The sequence below is a fragment of the Rhopilema esculentum genome, chromosome 4 (assembly GCF_057945365.1).
Source record: "Rhopilema esculentum isolate cy_ngs chromosome 4, ASM5794536v1, whole genome shotgun sequence".
NCBI lineage: Eukaryota > Metazoa > Cnidaria > Scyphozoa > Rhizostomeae > Rhizostomatidae > Rhopilema > Rhopilema esculentum.
Window position 1 is genome coordinate 11,560,242 of NC_142818.1, and position 20,945 is coordinate 11,581,186.

A 20,945-nucleotide genomic window follows, 5' to 3' on the forward strand; every position below is an offset into this window, starting at 1 on the left:
CTAACCTGAACAAATAGGAATAGACCATCTCGGAGTTCGCGACGCCATGATTGAAGTTTCAATCCCTCAGGTAGGGCAAAACAGCTAAAAATTCATGGTAGATAGAGGCCGCTTTTTGGCCGTTCAACTTCTTAAGAATAAAGAAAAATACTTTTAGAATACAAGTCTGAATTTCGCCGATTAACAATGAGCTACAGAAGAGTTTACAAATCTCGATGATATAGGCCGCCGTTGATTTTACTGCAATTTTCGCCCCACTTGTGTTATGGCATCACTCCGAGATGGCCTATAGACTTTCGGTTTCTATGCATTCTGAAAATCTCTAAAATCTCTTAAAAAATTGCCCAAGTCTCAAAATCTTCCAAATCAATCATGAAATCTAAGATATCTCGGCAAAACATTAAAATCGCTGAAAAAATTATGAGATCTTGAAATCTTGAAAAGAACTCTTAAAATCTAGAAAAGAAATCTTGAAATCCCACAATTTTTTGGCAGTGGCTGAATGATTTTGCAAAATCCTGGCACATTCAAAGCTTATTTGAAACGAATCCTTGACAAAAATCTTTGAAGTTTATATCTCTTATCACGAGAAAAGTATTCATATCAAGCACCTTTGCCTCTGCTCACCTGCCCAAAAATAGCTAGCCTCGATCTGACTCTAAAACTCAATCTGACATCGCAATGATGACGTCAAAATTTTTTGAATTTTTGAAATTTGACTATAACTCCCAACAGAGCATTTTGAAATACCTATTAACGTGCAAAATCATACAAACTAAGCTATCATTTGTTTGATTTAAACAAAAAAGACCTACACATTCAGAAATATATTAATTTATACTTGCCTACACATTCAGAAACATTTTTGGCTCCAAGACTAGAAGACCTTCCACTAGGGCAATAATCACATTGCATTTTGCCAGTATTTTCCTGGTAGAATCCCTTAGGACAAAGCTGGCACCTCTCTGCAGTCATGTTAAAGAAACTTCCAGCGGTACAGATTTCTACAGATAAGAACAAACGATAAGAACAATTGAAAAATAACTGGTTTCGAGTTGCGACCATGAATGTAGAAATAGTAGCAGCGCAGTGTCAAGAAGTACCATTATTATAATATTATTCTACGGAAATCTGTTATTAAGAATTATTAAGGGTTGTAAGTGCGTAAGTATACAACTTTAGAGTGTATACTCTACATATAGCACTATGTCGAATTAAAGTGCGACGAGTAGGAAAGTATGGAAAAAAGGAAATATTGTAACAAAGTTGAACACCTGTCAGAAAATTTTACTTTAAAATTCAATTATTCGCGATAAAAATGGGACACAAACCTTTACAGGCAGAGCTGTGATTGGAAGCAACATTGAATGTTGTAGTTCCAAAAGGACACGCTGTACAGTTGGTCAAACCATCCATCTGTTGATATGAGCCAAGAGGACAATCGACACATTCGTTGCCTGAAACATTGTGGTATGTTCCAGCTGGGCAAACAACTAACAAAAAGGAGAAAATAGTTTAATGGTACAAATGACATGCCTAGGCTTCATATTCTACATGCAAACTACATCGTTAGGTTTTTAAGACAAGCTGGCGGTTTGATGCTTCAGTTGGGCATCCTAGTAGATAGATTTGGATGAATGAGGATTCTATCGTCAGGGTTTAAAATAGCGTAGAGTGTCGTGTGTAGTGACTCAGAGGACGATCTTGAGGAACTTTGAAAATATTAAGCTATGTTTAGATGATCCGGTTGTTTTTTGGTTAGTGTTATTTATCTGATAATAATTGATAACGCTGCGTAATTACTTCGGATGACAATTCAAAAATTAGTCCCAGCAAAAGATGTATTAAGCTTTTAGATGTTAATTTATAGATAAAAATTTTAAGATTACGCAATTTTCTCGTGAAAACAAGTCTTTTGGCTCCGTAACAGACCATAATACAATTTTAAGCATTTATGCACAAAAAATATGCTTAATTAACTTTAATACTCACTTAATTCTATTTGAACTGTTTTTTAATTGATTACTTTCATATACGCAAAAACAAGACTTCAAACACAAAAATGAAGCTGATGGCCTTCAAAAATTTGCGTACAACATCGATTTTCAAAATCAGCACCCTTGAATTGACTAAAAGCAGTTGGTTTCATAGATTTTGCTCCCGGGCGACCATTTCCCTATTTTCCGCCTGGTCTTTTAATCCGACAATCTGGTTTCGCAGGCCTAGTTTCCAATTTGTTAAATCGACTAAAGTTCTTTCAAATAAGTTCACCGGAACGAGGTCCCGGCGCACTGAACCAGACTCTCTTGTTTACATGAAGTGAGTCTGGTACCCAGTGTAGTTAAAGGTGTGCAGATAGGTGGGTCAATAATCAAATAAAACTAAATTCACGTATAGCAGAGAATTCATAAACGTCGGTATAAATTTAAGTGAGGAGTTAAAAAAGTTTTTTGGAAGAAGATTCTCGGTGAGTTAGTGAAAGAAACACTTTTTGTAATTTGTTTCTATCTTCAAAATGAAACGATCTGGAACACAATAGAAATAGTATCAGGAACGCAATAATCTAATCTGAAGTCTAGTGTGAAGGACGGCTCTGTTGCGAAAACGATATCCAAAAATTTAATTTCCTAGCCAAAATTCGCTATGTCCGTATCAAAGTCAATAATGGAATACTCACTGCATTTTTTATTCTGAGATTGGAGGATGCTTCCCTGGGGACACTTTATAGATACAGTTGTTTTGAGGTCGTTGTTTGTGGAATTGATGGTGACGTCATTGACCGATATCGTCATGTTAAACTGCCCGTTTTTAAAACCACTCTGAACTTGCTGTGTATAGTTCTCTCCACTGGTGGTGTTCACCGGGAAATCTACTGTAATTCTTCGCCGTGTCGATACACCGTCACATTTGATGCTTATCTGGCTGAAGTCGCAGCTAGATCCACAAATAGGGAAATACTTCTGAATCGTTTGGATTTTGGCTTCAAATTCTCTTCGGAATTGTGCCATGAACTGTGCATTACATGAGCTGGCTGAATAGGTTACTCGGTTTGACGTTGCTGTTGTTGCAGATGAAGTTGCTGTTTAAGAAGGACAATTCAAATAATATCAACGAGTAAGCAAAATTTTCTAAAAAGTCATAAAGCAGATCAAAGATCAGAAGGCACATTAGTGTTGTAATTCACCTATTTTCCAGGAATATCAACTATGGTCTTTTCAATATTAAGTGTAAGCTTTAGCTACGGACTTCAGCAATAAAGGTAGCGAGATATATCCATATATTCATCGTCCTTCCCAGATAGTTGGAAAATAGCCCGCGTGACCCTTGTTTTCAAAGGAGGCAAGCCCGATGACCGATCTAATTACAGTCCTATTTCTGTTTTACCGGTCGCGTCAAGGCTCTTTGAAAAAATTATATATGATCAGTTATACCAGTTTTTAAATAAGCACAAGTATCTAGTTTCTCACAAATCAGGATTTTGTTCTCTGCATTCGGTTGTGACATGTCTGCTAAAAGGAACCAGTGATTGGTACATCGACAAAGACAACGGGAGGTATACTGCGATGATCTTCATAGATCTCAAGCATGCATTCGACACGGTTAATCATCTAATACTCTTAGATAATTGACATTTTATGAGATTACTGGACATGCACACAAATGGTTTAGTTGGTATCTTGATAATCGGAAGCAGTACTGTAGAGTCAATTGCTCAACTTCCAGCATCGAAAATATTGGTATCGGAGTGCCACAGAGATCGTGCCTAGAACCTCATCTTTCTCTTCTATACATAAATGACTTGCCGTTTGCTCTTAAAAAGGCTAAGGCAACAATGTATGCCGACGAGACAGCAATCTCGTTTTCTTCTGATACAAGTGATAAACTGGATCTAGAAGTCAGCGAGGAGCTTTCACACATTTAAAATAGCTACAGGGCAATAAGCTTACCCTTAATGGTGTCAAAACCCAAGCTTTGATAATTGGCTCTAAGCCAAAAATTAAAAAGCTAAAGAATAACCTTAGCACACTTCCTTCTTTTAGGGTAGGGGGCGATGTAATCGACCTATTAAACGAAACAAAATATCTCGGAGTCGTGATTGATAATTGCCTTACTTGGGAAAGTCACATTAGAAGAAGATCTCTAGAGCAATTGTTCGATTGAAGTATGCGCGAAATTTTGTTCAAACTGGCACTTTGATAAATTTATAAAGCAGTATCATAGAGCCACATTTCAGCTACTGTTGCTCCGTCTGGAGCTCTTGTGGTGTTTCAAAGCTAGAGATGCTTCAAAAAATTACAGAATGAAGCCGCCAGAATATTAAAAATAGCCCTTTTGATGCATCTGCAGCTCCTTTGCCCCAGAGACTTGGTTGGCCATCTGTACAAAAGCTGATAAATAAAGGAACAGGTTCTATGGTTTACAAATCTATGAACTCTCTTGCACCTAAAAATCTCAGTGACCTAGTAGTGAGATTTTCTGGGGTACATCCAAAAAGCTCTAAAATAGACCATGCAATACCCGTGTTGAAAACTGGGAATGGCCAGAAATCCTTTGCGTATCGTTGGGTCACTCACTCTCGATTTAAAAATGCCTCCCTCGATCAATGCCTTCAGGTCCAAACTCAAGGAAAAATAATCCTTTTTATATATTGAGGTGTATTAATGAAAATTTATACATCTTTGATTTAGCCATATTCCGCTCTTTTCATTGTAAATTTTTTAGCATATAACTCTTTAATTTTGTAAGTAGTTTTTGCAGGGCCAATTGTAAAACAGTATTTAGACTGATTTGTACCCAATGAAATGAAAAAAAAGGATTACAGTGGAATTTCTGCGCAAGGACGAGCGGGATTTCTAGTGAATTTGAGTTTGCCCACACCCTTATATTAGTTGTTTAACGACAGGATTCCTGAAAGAAATTGAAGCTCGACTCACCTGCGCAGGCAGGTAGTAAATTCTGAGGGTTATCTGGGTATGACGGTGGGCCATGACTCCATGTTCCACTTTGCCCACAAGAATAGTATGGAGGGTAACGCACTGCAAATGCGTGGCTTGGATGACATTTTGCATCACAAAATTTTCCATAATCCCAGCTTCCACAAAATGCAACTCCGTTAAGCGGGGGATTTAAGAGTGGACAGTTGAAACCTGAAAGATAATTAAAAAGGATGTCAAATTTATTTATATGATAAAAAAGTTATCATTGCACAAGTGTCAAAAAAGTTATAAAAGCAAAAACTGAACTTTTCTTCATCACCCAATTTTCATGGCAGCAACGTCAGTGGATTTATGGCGGGGGGAGGGGGGGGGGCAATTGCCCCCCTGCTTATCAAATATAAGGGGCGCCGAAATGAATTTTCAACTTATAGGGGCTTCGAAGGCACCCTAGCAAAATAGCTAACAAGAAAGGACAATTTACATAAAAGAACCCTATAATAGCAAAGGCAGACGTTGTTTAAAAATCCACGATAAGTCGGTTCGAAGAGAGCAAGAATCTTCCCTTCCTACTCTAAACCTTCGTCAGTAATGACGTTCCTGGCTATTATTGTTTTGCAGTATGGTGATACAGCCGCTACAGCAATACTACAAAATACTGTTAGATTTTACAAAAATTAGCATCCTCTATTTGAAGTACTGGTAGATACTCTACAGCGTCTTGTCAGTAATTGACTACGCCTCTCCTCTCATTCGGAGGTCTTTCGGTACGCCACAGATTAAAAGATTAGAGTGCTAGGTATAGATCAGCGTGTTTCCGAACTCTTTCACTTTTTGGCATATTTCCGAAATATTGAAGGAAAATTTGAAGATGGCTAAATGAGGGGCACCATGTTGACGCCACTGACCAACATTATGGTATAAAACAGCAACAAAACAACAACAAAGACTATAACAACAACAACAGTACAGCAAAGCAGCAAACAGACTTCTAAAATGAAGACGTCATAACATCTATTATAACAATTTTTTGAATTTAGATCCCAAAATGATGGAATAATTTTTTTTGGAATTTTAACAAGATAATATAAAAAGTTACCATGAAATATTTCTAAAGGTACAAAATCAGTCAAATGATTTACGAATGGGTCGATACATGGCCAAATGTATACTGGCTCTTTCCCAACTTTAAAAACCGAGCCCAAATATGAGTGGTTCTTTAGCAAACTTAAAATTTTTGATTAGCAATATCTCAACCAATTTTAGACAAATTTGACTGATTTTGCATATTAGGAAGTACTTGGTGGGGATTTTTATGTTACATAGTTAAAATTCAAATATTCTAAAAAATAGGATTTTTGTGACATCACGTTTTAAAACTCTATAAAAATAAAAGAAACAAAACGGCCTCTGAACAGTAAAATGTGTAATTGTCAACTGTGTAAACTTACGCATGACGTGAAGCTCAAACGTGCAGGATGCAGAGTTTCCAAAAGCATCGCTTGCAACGTAAGTAACAATGTAATCTCCCCAAGCCATGAAAGATCCGGAACGGTGAGAAGCTCTGATGGTAGCAACCACTTTATTGTCACTGAAAATAGGCTCTGTCCATGTGACAACGGATACTCTGTTTGGTGTTACCACTTGGGTTACATTTGGGCACCTAGAGACCTTTGGTGGCTCCTTGTCTAAAAAGACAAATTAAAATGTTCATCTAGGGAATAAGAAGTAAAGCCTATTTTCATCTTTGCACCCGAGAAGACTAGACAGCATCATAGAAGCATGAGAACGTGATTTTCTATCTATCAATTAAATTCTATACACAAATATTTAAAAACAGAACCCAAATGAGTTATAATTCAGCATAATTTCAACTATCGTCATCAAACGGCTTAAAATTTGTGTCGAAGCAAATCAAATTACTTGATTTTTCAACTTTAGTCAGGAATGTAGAGTCGGAAAATGAGCTCACGTTCAACTTTTTGGTAAAGTTTGCATGCTTAGTACTTTCTTATTTAAAATTTTACGAGTACTCCGAAAATCAATGTTGTAATTTCAAAAAATGTCATTTTGATGTTTTTCAAAATGAATGAAAATTGATGAAAATGTCAAAAAAATAATGTCATTTTGTACATTTACTGGTTTTTGGCAAAGTGTATAGAATATTTAGGCAATTCTTATGAATTTAGGCCGAAATAGGCTGAATTACACAAAGAATTATTTCATAATCAATGTTGGAACTTCAAAAATTTCATCTTATTCTCATTATGACGTCATAATGACATCATTCTAGATACTATGCGGGATAAGTTGAAATGTGCTCAATACGTAGACAATTCTTTTAAATTGTGCTAAATGCTGTCTTGCTCCTTGCTATATTTATAAAAAAAAATCATGAAGAATTGAAAATCAGTGTTGTAATTTCAGAAAATGTCAGCCTCGGGGCATGATCCATCCCTTTTACGGCTATTGGCAGGGATCATGCTGGAGAGCAGATAAACAAGATCTTGAAGATTGAAGAAGGTATTGATGGGCATTTCGAGAAATGAAAATGCACTCACAAGATTCTTCTAAACAGCCCCGATTATTGCTCAAATTGTAGCAAATACTAAAGAGTCATGCGGCGTTGATGAAGGAAAAGCCAAAGCCCATCATCAACTGACCTCTGCGTACACAAAACGGCCTGCAATGTCAACTTTGACGTCAGGGAAGATTCAAATTTGCGCAACTTTGTGACCAATCAACTCTTTGGAGATGAAGTGAAAAGAGATATGTTGGCGGAGGCATACAAATTGTTTGTTCAAGAAGGTTAAAGGGTGGCGTAAGCATTTGGGCACCAATGAAAAAGCTAAATTTACACCTAGCATGCAATGTAAACAAGAAGAAGTTAGAGAAAGTAGAGCATACCGTGATTGAATTAAAAAGCCCAAGAGAGTTTTTCAGCAGGTAAATGATAGTTAATATAAATTGAAAATTGCAAATGATATAATTTTGTCGCTATGTTTAAAGATTTGATAGCTAAGCTTATATTATTGTTTTCGGTTTTTCAAGGTGTGCAATCATCGCAAGGTCAAGCAGGAATGTCGACATGAAGACTATAATAGGAGTTTTCGAGCTAGATGTTGTCCCGCGTAGCTTGATGAACTCTGGAGGAATCCTACATCCAGGTCATGGGGGAAAGTCTAAACTTGTTGAACTGCTAACATATAACTACTCATAAGAATATCTTGTCTCGCAACAAAGCAATAGCGGCAAGAAGATAGCAATTATTGACGCAATGGTTTTAGTTCAAAAGGTTGTCACCGCCAGTCGAAAATGCAAATCATTGAAGATAAGCACGTGCCAGGGATTCTCGGAGGCCTTCATTCACCGTTTAATGCAACTTGCGTACAATCGCATGAAGAAAGAGTTGTTTTCGATTTCTACGACGAACGGTCATTGAAAAATGCCACAACAGCCAGGCGAGGGAAGATGGAAAGCAATCTACGTTTCATTGTAAAAGATAAAACACCTATAAAAATGTCATTAGATCGCTTTGTCAATGATGTGAAAGTGAAACAGGATTTGTCAATATACCTAGCAGGTAATGTGCCTCTAAGTGAGTTCAACCAGTTCTATTTACTATTTTCAAGCGATTTTATGTTCAATGCAATGATAACAATCCAATTTTTGTTTGCAGGAAAATGCTGGGAGTATTCAAAGGCATCCAACATAAGATATCTTATGTATGCAAATCATGTTACAGAAGGAAACATAAGCTGTGAACCCATCAACAACCATGAAGAGGCACTGATGGTTTGGCATAGCATCTACGCCAGCCTAGATGAAAATGAAAATGACACCATGCTGTTACCTTTCAAACCAAGCATGATAAAGCACGTTTACATGGATTGATCATCACTTCATAAAAAAGAGTCGATGTACAACAACCTTGGCTCATTGAAATCAGAGGCACTTCTGTCACTGCATGCACTATCAGGCTGTGATACTATAGGAAGGTCCTTTGGTAAAGGTAAGCTACAGTGGTGGAATTGCTTTCGAGAAGTTAATGATGATATCGTAAAAACAATAGAAAGCATTCAAAGTGCCAGCCCCTTGCAAAAAATTGACATCCTTCAGATCTTTATCTGCAAGCTTTATTGCCCTAAAGCTCTGCAGGTAAAGACTGTCTGAACCAAGGTGGTATCTATTCACACGGTCATCGGCACAGGCCGAGAAGCTATGTCCAACAATCGGTGCATTCAAGCAAGCAGTTCTTCGTGCACACTGTCAAGCACGAGCATGGCTTATGAGTGACCGAAGTGTCGGTGACTTGCCAGATCCACTTGTCAATGGCTGGGAGCTAGCTGAAGGAAGCTATGTTGCATACACAACTAAAGAAACAATGGCACCACAGGCTATACTTAGCCTAGTTAAATGTGGCTGCAGCAAATGTCATTGTCAAAACAGTTCATGCAAATGCTTTATAGCAAATCTTGTGTGCACAGAACATGCACTGCCAAAGGAACAAGGACAAGGAACAGGAGGAAGAGAATGAAGAATTTTTTGAAGACTTTACTTTGTAAACATCATAACGTCATAACTTCCGCTAGTTGACATTTGTAATTGTAGTTGAAATTATATTCGTTGCAAAATTGCTCATAAGTAAACGTCAGCTTTGCAAAAGGATTCCAGGTTCCTCATTTTAGCTCGCATAATATGCAGAATAACGTCATTATGACGTCAAAATGAGAATGAGATGAAATTTTCGAAGTTGCGACATTGATTATCAAATTCTCTGTGCAATTTTGCCTATTTTGGCCTAAATTCACAAGAATTGCCAAGACATTCTAGACACTTTACCAAAAAAGCAGTAAATATGCAAAATGACATCATTATGATGTCATAATGACACGAAAATGACATTTTTCGAAATTACAACACTGATTTTCAAAATCCTCGTAAAATTTTACATTAGACAATACTAATGAGGCAAAAGTTACCAAAAAAGTTGAACGGGATGACAATACAATCCTGACTTCTTTGGAAATTGGTACATTCTCGGCCATGCGTGAAGAGATTACCCAAGTTTCGTTATCGTTTCGTTATTGTAGGTAGGTTACCCCCCCTCCCTGTCTATTAAAGTAGCACGTGTAATTAGGTCAGTGAAATTATGGAGGAAGAGACATTTTAGAGAGAGATTTTATATATTCGTTTTAAGATAAATTTGAATATGAATTGGTTGGATTTATTGGTTAAAGATATTCGTTATTTGTTGTGATTATTTGTCAACTTCACCACATATTTTTGGCGGCCCTACCAGGACAGGACACGACAAGAGGACGGGAGAAATTGGATAGGCCTGTAAGATGTGCACATGATACTGTAATTCCTTTAGAGCTGCGTGATCTTGAAAATGCACATGTAAGGAAAGTCTCTCTACCTGAGGACAAAACTGTACCACCCCATCATGGGTTATTAATACATGGAGTGATTCAAACCCTGTTTCCTACTGAAGCAGTTTTGGAACCAGCCCATAATATGATGGAAAAAGGTGTTTTGATTGCTAGAGTAATCGTTTCTCCAGTTATTAGCCAAATACCTGTGCAAATAATGAACCCTGGATTTAGCCCCAGTTAAACTGTACAAAGGGACAAACTTCGGTACATTAATGAAATCGAGCCTGAGTATATCGATTGTCCAGTAGAAACAATAAAGGTTGATAGCGGTAGTTCAACCACGCCCACAAACATTGGAGAACTTTCGCCAGAGCAACGTAACAAAATTGACAAACTTTTGCAACAGTACAAAGACATTTTCTCTAAAAGCGTACTTGATCTTGGTCAGACAAATGTAGTTTAACACAAAATCGAAACAGGTAATGCGCTACCAATTAAACAATCACCTAGAAGACTACCTGTTTCATTACGACCTGTTGTTGACAAACAAAATAATGACATGCTTTCTGCTGGTGTTATAACAGAAAGTGATTCTCCCTGGTCAAGTCCTATTGTACTTGTAAAGAAAAAGTCTGGAGACTGGCGGCTCTGTGTTGCCTTTTGCCGTCTTAACGATACAACGACAAAAGACGCTTACCATCTACCACGAGTGGAAGACATGATAGATGACCTTGCAGGACACCAATACTTAAGCACATTAGATCTACCTAGTGGGTATTTGCAAGTTAAGGTTGAGCAACACAGTAAGCCTAAAACTGTAGCGTCAGGCGGACATTACCAGATTGAAAACATGTCATTTGGCCTGTCTAATGTGGTTGCAACATTTCAGTGACATATGTCACAGTTGTTTAGAGAAGCCATTGGTAAACGTGCTAGGGCATACATTGACGATATTCTGATATATGGGAAGGATTCAAGGAGCATTTACAGGAGTTGGAAGAAGTTTTCCAAATAATGCGTAAAGCCGGATTAAAACTAAAGGGTGAAACGTTTTATAGCTGCTCACTCAGTCAAGTATCTCGGTTTTGTCATCTCAAATAAAGGAATTGAAGTGGACCCAAAGAAGAATCAGACTAATAGCGCCCTGCCACCACCTACAAATATTCATGAGCTACGTCGTTTTATTGGCATGATAGGATACTACCGAAACACATTCCAAACGCTAGTGCGCTGCTCCACTCGTTGAATAAACTGTTGCAGAAAGATGTAAAAATGGCAATGGACACCCAAATGCCAAGATTCCTTCGATCTCCTGAAGAAATCGCTTACTTCGCCACTTGTTCTATGCTACCCTGAAATTAACCGTGATTTTATTGTTTATTGCGATGCAAGTGACAATGGTACTGGTGCTACCCTGTAACAAGATAAGGACGATGGAACAGTATGTATAATTGCTTACGCATCAAAATGCTTTAAGGAAATTTAATGCAGCATGTGAATACATTGAACTTTACGATGAACTCTTCTGTAGAGAATGGATTGATGATAATTAGCTGTTTATTAGCTATCATTTTGTAAACCAACATTAAATAAAGTGAAAAAAGTTAGGGGGCTTGATAAATATCAAATTGTTCCTCTAGTTAGCTTACGCTTAGAAATTATGGGTATGTCACACAATGACGTAGGCCACCTCGGTATAAAGAAAACGTTTGCTCGCGTCCAGGAAGAAATTTATTGGCAACACTTCTATCAACATGTTTAAATATTCTGTAAAAACTGTATTACTTGTCAGAAGAATAAAGTCATTCCTAACTCTCAATGGGCTATGAAACCAATCGAAGTAGTACCAATTCCATTTAATATGGTTGCCATGGACATAATAGGTCCACTGAAAATTACTGCTAAAGGTAATCGATACATTCTCAACATTGTTGACTACTTTACGAAAATGTTGAGGCCTATGCTATTCTTGATAAGAAAACTAAGACAGTCAGCGCTTTTTTCGAAGATTTATGCTCGCGACATGGTTCTCCATCAATTGTGCTCACTGATCAGGGCGCTAATTTTACTCCGCATCTATTTAACGCCGTCTGCAATCACTTCGGACATCGCAAAACTACAGCGTATCAACCTCAGTGTGATGGATTAACAGAAAGTTCCAACGCAACACTTAAGTCTCTTCTTCGTAAGTCAACTGATAAAGAACAAAGTTATCGGGATTCGAATTCACCGACAGCTTTATTAGCAATGAGAATAATGAAACTTGTCTCAACTGGCGTCTTGCCATTTAAACTTCTGTATGGGAGACCTCCCAGACTGCTTTCTTCGGTTGAGAAACAGGCCAACTTTCAAGACTGGACTTATGATGATAGTGCGTTATATTTATATCGACAGAAACTGATTCTAAGATACCGCTGCTAAAAATGATAAATGGCCAAAAGGTATTTTCTTATTGCGGTTCAAAACTGTGGAACAGTCTAGAAAGAGCTACTAAATAGGCCCCCTCCCTGAAAACCTTCAAAGAACAGCTATAATCGGGGACAACTTTTATTTCATCTTTACGTTCTCTTTTTATAGCCTTAGTTTTATATAATATTGTAAATTAGGATATTTTAGTAAATTTCTTTTGTTATTAGTATTAGTGCTTTTTTAGTCTTTTAAACAGGTCAGGTTGAAAAAATATATATATATATGAACCTTTAACCTGTATAAAAATTATATAATGAAAAAATATTACAAATGACCTAGAGATCGTTTAGCAACACTTAAAAACGTAGCCTTGCCAAATATTGAAGAGAGCCAACAGAAACAGAAGAAAGAATATGACTTGAGAAACCGATCGCAGTGAAAATTTGAGTAAGGAGACTTTGTATTAGTTCGCAATAATAGAGCACGTGGATTCGACTCTAAACTTACTGGTCCTTAACAAGTCATAAAACGTTTTGACTCCGATTATTGCTTAAGAAACCAATATACAGGCAAAGAAACTGTCGCTCATTTCAACCGTTTAGAATCGTGTGACTTGCCTGGACCGACTCGCTTATGAGATTTTCAAATGCCGATTCCGATGATAATGACTTTATTACAGTACAAACTCGAATTGATCCGAACATTCAGCCAGTAAATGATGATCGCCGACTTAACAGAGAGGAAGCTGAACAGTCTGCTGTTCAACCTCGCCGCAGTCAATGAAGTCCCGGACTTCTTAATGTTTTCTTTTTTTGGACTGGGATTTTCCCGCTATCTTATAACAATATCGTTCCTTTCTTTAGTTGTTCTATTCGTACATAAGTTTATCCTAAGAGGATGGGGATGTGAAGAGGTTACTCCCATTTCGTTATCGTTTCCTCATTGTAAACAAGAAAGCGAAAAAAGCTCATTTTTCGCTTGCTTGTTTACTCATTTTCCGGTGTAAAAATCATTTTTCGCTTCGTATGACCTTTAAGAACTATTCGAGGCTGCTTAAAACCAACGGATTCTGCCGATTTCAAGAGTTACCTGTTCAATCGATTTCGTACAAAATATGTTAAACTAACCAATTTCAGTCTCACAGAACTGTCCTATGAAAGATGGCGGACACGTGTTGCTACCACATGTTGCTGGCTCCATGATCGTAACATTGGGTCCTTTAAATTCATTGAGGTGAATCCACGAACGCAACGTATCTGCAATTAGAGTGGAAAGCACATCGAAAAACTTCATCAGGACACCAAGGGGATGAGCACAAACATTAAAAGTTGACAAATGTGACCTATTTAAGATACCAATCATAAATGAAGTACTCAAAATGAAGTATCCAAAGAAACATTTAAATGAGATTCAATTTGTATTCTGAGTGCACGGTAAAGTAGAAAATAATATAAGGGAGACAACATAGAAGAGAAAGGTAGAAGAGGATTGAAGAAGATGATTTTACGCAGAAAACAGCGGAAAAAGTAATAAGTGAGATATTGTAAAGCAATGCAGCCGTAGCCTAACAGCATTTTAGTATTAAACAAGGCTCTAAAAACACCCTTTGACTTACTCAGCCATTGTCTAATAGATTACAGTAAAGGAAAATTGAAAAAGCACCCCATCGTTATATGAGAACAAAAAGCAGATTGCAAGTTTCTATTTGTCTTGAACACTAACTTGAATAGCAAAATGGCATACCTGTGAGGTTTGTAGAACAGTTTGCTGTCAAGGCAGATCTTTCAGCAGAGCTCAGGACTCTGTTCCAAATGCCAACCTGGCCAATTTCACCCGCAAAGGAGTTGCTTAGAACTGACCCCATGTTCAACATTTCCTGACCGAGTATTAGCATGCCTTTTGGGTCAAATAGTTTTCTATTTTTCATGCTATTCTCAATCGAGTTAAAAACAACCCTGAAATAAAAAAATGTTTTACAACTAAGGCATGTAAACCAAAATTGCATTTTTTTAAAGAGCAGTGTTGATGGCTTATCCATCAGAAATCTCAAAAGAAAAGAAGATGTATGATAAAGCTTAGGGCTGACATTTGAAAAAATAATACATCAGATTTATAATAATCTTCCGGCTTAAATAGGTTTAAAGCGATGTCAGTGTCAAATATATTTTTCCACTTATCTTAGTTTGGTACAAGCTACACTTACTCTGTATCCTTGTAGACTTGCACGCTTCCACTTGTTGGTTCAATTGATACAATAACGTGGTGCCATAGACCGTCATTCAAAGGCTTTGCAAACGGATGAGTCACTCGACTGCCGTTCGATGGAGTAAATCGTACGAATCTATCTTGGATTTCAAGCAAAATATCATGATATGATGTGTTGACCATGTTTGTTAGCATTAAGAATGTGCCAGCCGAGGTCTTTCTGAGGAAACGCACCCAACTTGCTACTGTAACCGCCGGTACACTGCTGAAGTTCATGTAACTCAAATACGAGCCACTTCCGGCATGAAAACGAAGGTCAAACGTCGCTGATTTCGCTGTGATAAACACAATGAAGTAGTTAGTATCAGTAAAACGCACTAAAACGATAAATATTCATTGCTGAGCTTAAAAATGAACCACTGCTGAACATGCATAAGAATTGACGATTGGGAAGAAAATTCTCACATTTCATCACATGAGCACAATAACAACAGCAGTAACAACAGAAGCAACAACAACAACAACAACAGCAACAACATTAACAACAATAACAGCAGCAGCAACAACATATTCTATAGGAGATATAAAAGATGGATTACCTTTCTGGCATCTTTGCCCAGTATGTGTAATTGGGCATTGGCATCGGAAGGAGTTGATGCCATCTAAGCAGACACCACCATTGAGGCATGGGAGAGAGCCATTACGTACAATGCAGTCATCAATATTGATTTCACAATTAGAACCAGAAAAGCCTAGCGTGCAGTTACAAGTGTATGCTGCAACCTGTAGAGATATGAAAATAGCTTTTTAATGAGATTATTGACTGTTGTAGGCTTGAAGCTGATTGGAAACCGGGACTTTCTTTTCAAAATAGTGTGCATGGCAATAATTAAATCGGAACTTCAATTTTGTTGATCATGAAATTCAAAAATTTCTTACGATTTCTTACCATTACTTATCAACACTATAAAGAGCAGTTCTTCTTTGTAATACTATATATGTTCAATGGAAAATTACTATAATTTATACCAGGTCAACGCAAATTCCTCCATTCTGGCATGGATTCGACGCACACTCATTAATCTCGATTCCGCAAGTGTCACCGATATATCCATCGGTACAATTACACTTGAACGAGGCTGAATCTTTTACATTCATGCATGTACTGTTGTACAAACAGGGATTTGGCGTGCAGTAGTCTATCTCAATCTCGCATGATCGTCCTCTGTAAGAGATAAAGCATTCAATCTGACGACAATACCACAGGTCACCTAAAATGGTATGTACCTGGAAACCATGCACCAACAAAAAATTAAAAAGACGCCAGTTTTTGTCGTCTCTAAAAGCTCGTCGCTATTTTTATTTGGGGTGTATCCCCTTTTCTCTAACCATAGTCCTTTTAAGCAGAAACGGCACCACGAAATTAAAAGGGGGGGGGGGCTAAGAATCAAGTCTAGTAGCATAGGAGGACCAACCATTGTTGGGTCCGACGCGAAAATGTTTTTTGAAATTAAGCCTTCTAGAATGGCTAAAAATGCATCTCGTAGACAAAAATTTACAAAATTACCATACCGTTCAGAATAGACCATTCGAGGAATAGACCATTGAGAAAACATCGATTATTGATTTTTAGAAAAAAATTTGGAGGAAAGTAGTAATGCTAAAACTGTAGTGACAAACGTTTTGGAAAGAAAGGGTGACCATTGCATCAAAATGCACATCGATGTGAATAACAAGAAACCCGAGGCGCTGCGGCACTTTGCCCTACTTGTACCCCTCTTGGCGGTCCTGTTCTTATTCCATGCATCTCTTTCGCAGGGGCCTGTTTGTATATGTTGACCTCCTCTTATTCTGAACTGTAAACTTGTTTCTACGTGTAAGTGAGGTGTTTTCTCACCAAGGATTTTATTCATATTAGATATTTTTCGGGGTTTTACAAACTCACTTAAAAGGAGCCCACCGGGAAATTTCCCTGTGTCCCGCCTAGCCACAACGCCACTGATCTAAAGATAATTCTTGGTGCAAGCAGCAATCACGAGTTCTTAAAGATCTATTTCTAAGTAAAATGCTTTAGTTAATTTACTTTTGATATTAACACAGTACCTACCTATACCCTGGTTTGCAGTTACAGTAAACTCCATTGCTCAGGTCTGTGCAGTTGTAAGCATTTCCACGGCATGAATCAGGGCTACATTCATTGACGTCAGTCTCACAGTTTACACCAGTATATCCTGGTGCACATGTGCAGTTATAGCCATTAACGAAATCCGTACAATTCCCAGAATTCTGACACGGAAGTGACGCGCAGTCGTCGATATTATGATCGCAGTCTTTCCCAGTGAAACCAGCCATACAATCACATCTATCAAATATTTTGAATACCAATAACCGATTCAATACAATTAGCATATCTAAGCAAAATGATGCGGTTAGCTTGAGCAAGTAGCTATATTCGAAAAAACGACAAAAATATATAAAGGGAAAATAAAACTAGACTTGTGAGGCAACTTCTTATGAGGCAACAATAAGGTTCGGCAAACAGGAAACTAAACCACACTATCACTTGCGCTGGTCTTGGCAAAATGGATAGATTTTACTATTAAGTAATAAATGAGGAAAAACTCTGCTGTTTTGAACATCGTTTAAGTGCTGAAGTAAAAATGAAGGTGCCATTATTAAGAAACTAGCTTTTAATAACGGTATGATTTTAGTGCATTTACCTGTAGTCAGCAACTAAATCTACGCAGTCACTGTGGACACAGGGATTTGGAACGCATTCATTTGTCTCATTTTCACAATGATCGCCGTAGAATCCAGGACGACAAGTACAGTTGTATGAATTCACCTGGAGAATGAGAGAAATCGTTTCATTAATAAGATGCCAAGATACAATTGATTGCAGAGCTTAAAAGTGACCTACGATGTTACAGCCAAAATAAGATTGCTTTGTTGCTGATTTATAACTGAAACTGCATTTGGGACAGAAGCAAGAGCCAGCGCTAAATGTGCAGTGTTTTCCTCGTCTATTCTAACATTAATGAGCAATCTAAGTCACAACAGAATAAAATTTAAGAGCTTGTAGACTGCCATCCATAAAGTGTCACGAATGACAACGTAATGTTACCCCATTCATTACATTGTAGTTGTCAGTGCGAACGGGAATCTTACAAAGTTTGTCAGATTTAAAGATGCTCCCTTAATTACCGTCAGATTATCAACTTTGTCAAACTTATGTCAAAACATAGTGCGAACGGGCCCAAGTATAGGGTACAGAGCTAATCAACAGTACTTATGATTGATGATGAAGAATGATTGTTTTAATGCCAATTAATGATTGATTCGAAAATAATAATGATTCCTGACGATTGATTTGATGATGGTGATTGACACTGATTATCACATTACATGATCTATAACAATCATACACGATACGAAAGCAACGAACCTGGTCAACACAAGTAGCGTTATTCCTGCAAGGACTTGAGGCGCATTCATCGATATCAATTTGACATCGTTTTCCAGTATATCCAGCCAAACAAGTGCATTCAAAGCTATTAACTTGTTCTGTACAGGATCCACCGTTTTTACAAGGTGTTGTGGCACACCCATCGATGTAAATTGAACAATTCTTCCCGGTATACCCTGAAGAAAAACAACACATTTTTTCTTTCGATTTCTATCTCGATGTTGAAATCTTGGCCAGCAATTCTAAATCGAAACATTTCTACAAGTACGGGTAGTAGGAGAAGAGGCGGATCCAGAGAAAATTTCAAGGAGGGTCAGCTGACAGTGGGGGCGCTGAAAAATTTTCAAAATTGTTGAAAAATTGTATGCTATATTCAACGATTTCAGATCTATTTTCGGAATAAATTTTATCCTTTATACCCTTAACCTTATGCGATTAGGAGCACATGTGGATGTAGAAATAAAAGACTGATAGTAAAAATTAAGGATTGATGATAAAAAGAATTGAAAATTGCTTGTTTTGGACGTTGAAGTAATTGTAAGTAACTAGTTAGAGTAACTAAATAGTAAGAAGTAACTAGGACACTAATTGGCACAAACAGAATTCAAAGTAAAAACGATATAAAAAGCTTCCTATTTATGAATTTTGACTAAAAAGCCTAAAAGATCACAAACAAATACCTCTTACTTTGAAAAATCAGTAATACAAAAACACTATCTACCATAAACAACTTTCAGGATGAAATTTTATCCAGAAAGTCAAAGAAACGAAAAAAAGGATCTTTCACAAACCTGCCTGGCAGATACATTGATAGCCATTAACTTTGTCCAAACAAGTTCCATTATTGGTGCATGGTTCACCCAAGCACTCATTGATATCCACTTCACAGATTTTGCCTGCAAACCCGGGTTGGCAATCACACTTAAAATTGTTCACCTGATCAATACATGTTGCATTGTTTCGGCAAGGCTTCGACAAACACTCATCAGTCTCATTTTCACAGTTTACTCCTAAGAAATGATACCTCTGTTAATTTTATATTTCAATTCGCTTTTTCTAAATTGTTTGATTGAAAAAATGAGCTTAGTGCACAGGTTACTTAATCTGGCATTGCTAGGGTAGGATAATATATCTCTTTTGTAGAATTAAAAGGGGAAGCTGAAGTAATTAGAAATGAAGCATCGTCGAATTCCTCAAAGTAACCATACCATAATAGCCAGACGAACAGAGACATAAATAACGGTTCACCAAGTTGAGACAAGTCGCTCCGTTTTGACATGGACTAGAAGCACACTCGTTGATGTCTGTTTGGCAGAATTCCCCTGTCAGGCCAGGTTTGCAAATGCATGTCACCTGAAACGAGTTGAGAAACAAATCAGTATCATATGGTTACGTCCCACCTTTGAATTGCATACGCTGCATCAGGAAAAAGCATATTCGGAAATCCGGCCTAGATAGCTCTCTCTCTCTCAGTTTTAAATGGATGTCTTACACCTTTTTGAAATATTTTATTACCTATTGTGTGCTAGTTTATCGTTCTTTTGCTTTTGAGTTTAAAAATAAACTGTAAATTCAGGGCTGGTGAAACGTATTTGAAGGTAGAAGGGCCAAATTATAAAAGTTTTAAAAGGGTTAAGGAAAAATAATTTTTATAAATACGGCATCTTAGGATGGCCAGAAACCATAGCTTAAGGAGATTTTAACTGGAGGAAAATTGAGGCAATATTTTCAAGTTTTTATCAATATGCCCATGTTTTCGTCTTTTGAAATGCTTATATGATTAAGGCAGGACTTGCAAAGTTTTAGAATAACATTTTTAATGTAGCTTGAAATGAAACTTTTTTATAGATTACAAAAGAAACCATAATAGGATGGAGGAAAAAAATGAGACACAGTTAAACTTAATATTGAAAAATTTACACAAAAACTTTAACTTAGAAATAAAAAAAACGGTTTAAAGTTGGAATATTATACTTTCTCTTTTCTTAAATTTTTCGGGAATAAAGTGCTTTAGCAAAAAAGCTTTCATACTGTGCAGTTCAAAACGAGCTGTAATAGAATATATAATTACATCTAGATTTATAATTACATCTAGATTTTCTCTTCCTTAGCAGAAATGGCTCATTTGTACAGTCAAACTTTGAAGCATTCTTGCTGACATTACTTTGAAAGAAAATATCTGCTGATTATATATTTTTCATATTCTCAAAAATTTTCTCGCTAGCAGGTTTTCTCTGTAACAACTGATTTCTCTCTTATTGTAAAAATTTGGAGAAACTTCCGTTAACAAATAGACCTTAAAAGCAAAAGATTAGGCCATAGAAAAAACAAAACCCCATCCTTTTGTACTGGCACTAAGTTTTTTTATTTTAGCCAAGTAGTTCATCGTTGAACAACTTAGACAATGTTCGATTTTATATATATCTTCCATGGTAAAGACATAGTAACCAAATTAGAGGTAAGAACATATTTGAAGGAGAAATACTAGGCACAGTTACAGACAGAATGGTAGACTACAATTCTTTCCACTTTTGCGTAAAAAATGTAATTATC

At 37.0% G+C, this 20,945-nt stretch overlaps 1 protein-coding gene across 1 annotated transcript in view; it reads right to left on the reverse strand.

The window, feature by feature from the left end:
- LOC135690980 (uncharacterized) overlaps positions 1-20,945 on the reverse strand; it is a 109,864-nt gene that overhangs the window by 4,145 nt on the left and 84,774 nt on the right. The window contains exons 29-43 of the mRNA XM_089116004.1: positions 19,601-19,745; positions 19,184-19,402; positions 18,372-18,568; positions 17,647-17,771; positions 17,034-17,288; positions 15,956-16,151; positions 15,526-15,709; positions 14,925-15,261; positions 14,465-14,676; positions 13,849-13,977; positions 6,386-6,622; positions 4,935-5,147; positions 2,678-3,079; positions 1,332-1,493; positions 846-1,004 (exon numbers count right to left, since the gene is read on the reverse strand). Coding sequence (XP_088972130.1) covers positions 846-1,004; positions 1,332-1,493; positions 2,678-3,079; positions 4,935-5,147; positions 6,386-6,622; positions 13,849-13,977; positions 14,465-14,676; positions 14,925-15,261; positions 15,526-15,709; positions 15,956-16,151; positions 17,034-17,288; positions 17,647-17,771; positions 18,372-18,568; positions 19,184-19,402; positions 19,601-19,745 — 3,172 coding nt within the window. The remainder of the gene's footprint in view (positions 1-845; positions 1,005-1,331; positions 1,494-2,677; positions 3,080-4,934; positions 5,148-6,385; positions 6,623-13,848; positions 13,978-14,464; positions 14,677-14,924; positions 15,262-15,525; positions 15,710-15,955; positions 16,152-17,033; positions 17,289-17,646; positions 17,772-18,371; positions 18,569-19,183; positions 19,403-19,600; positions 19,746-20,945) is intronic.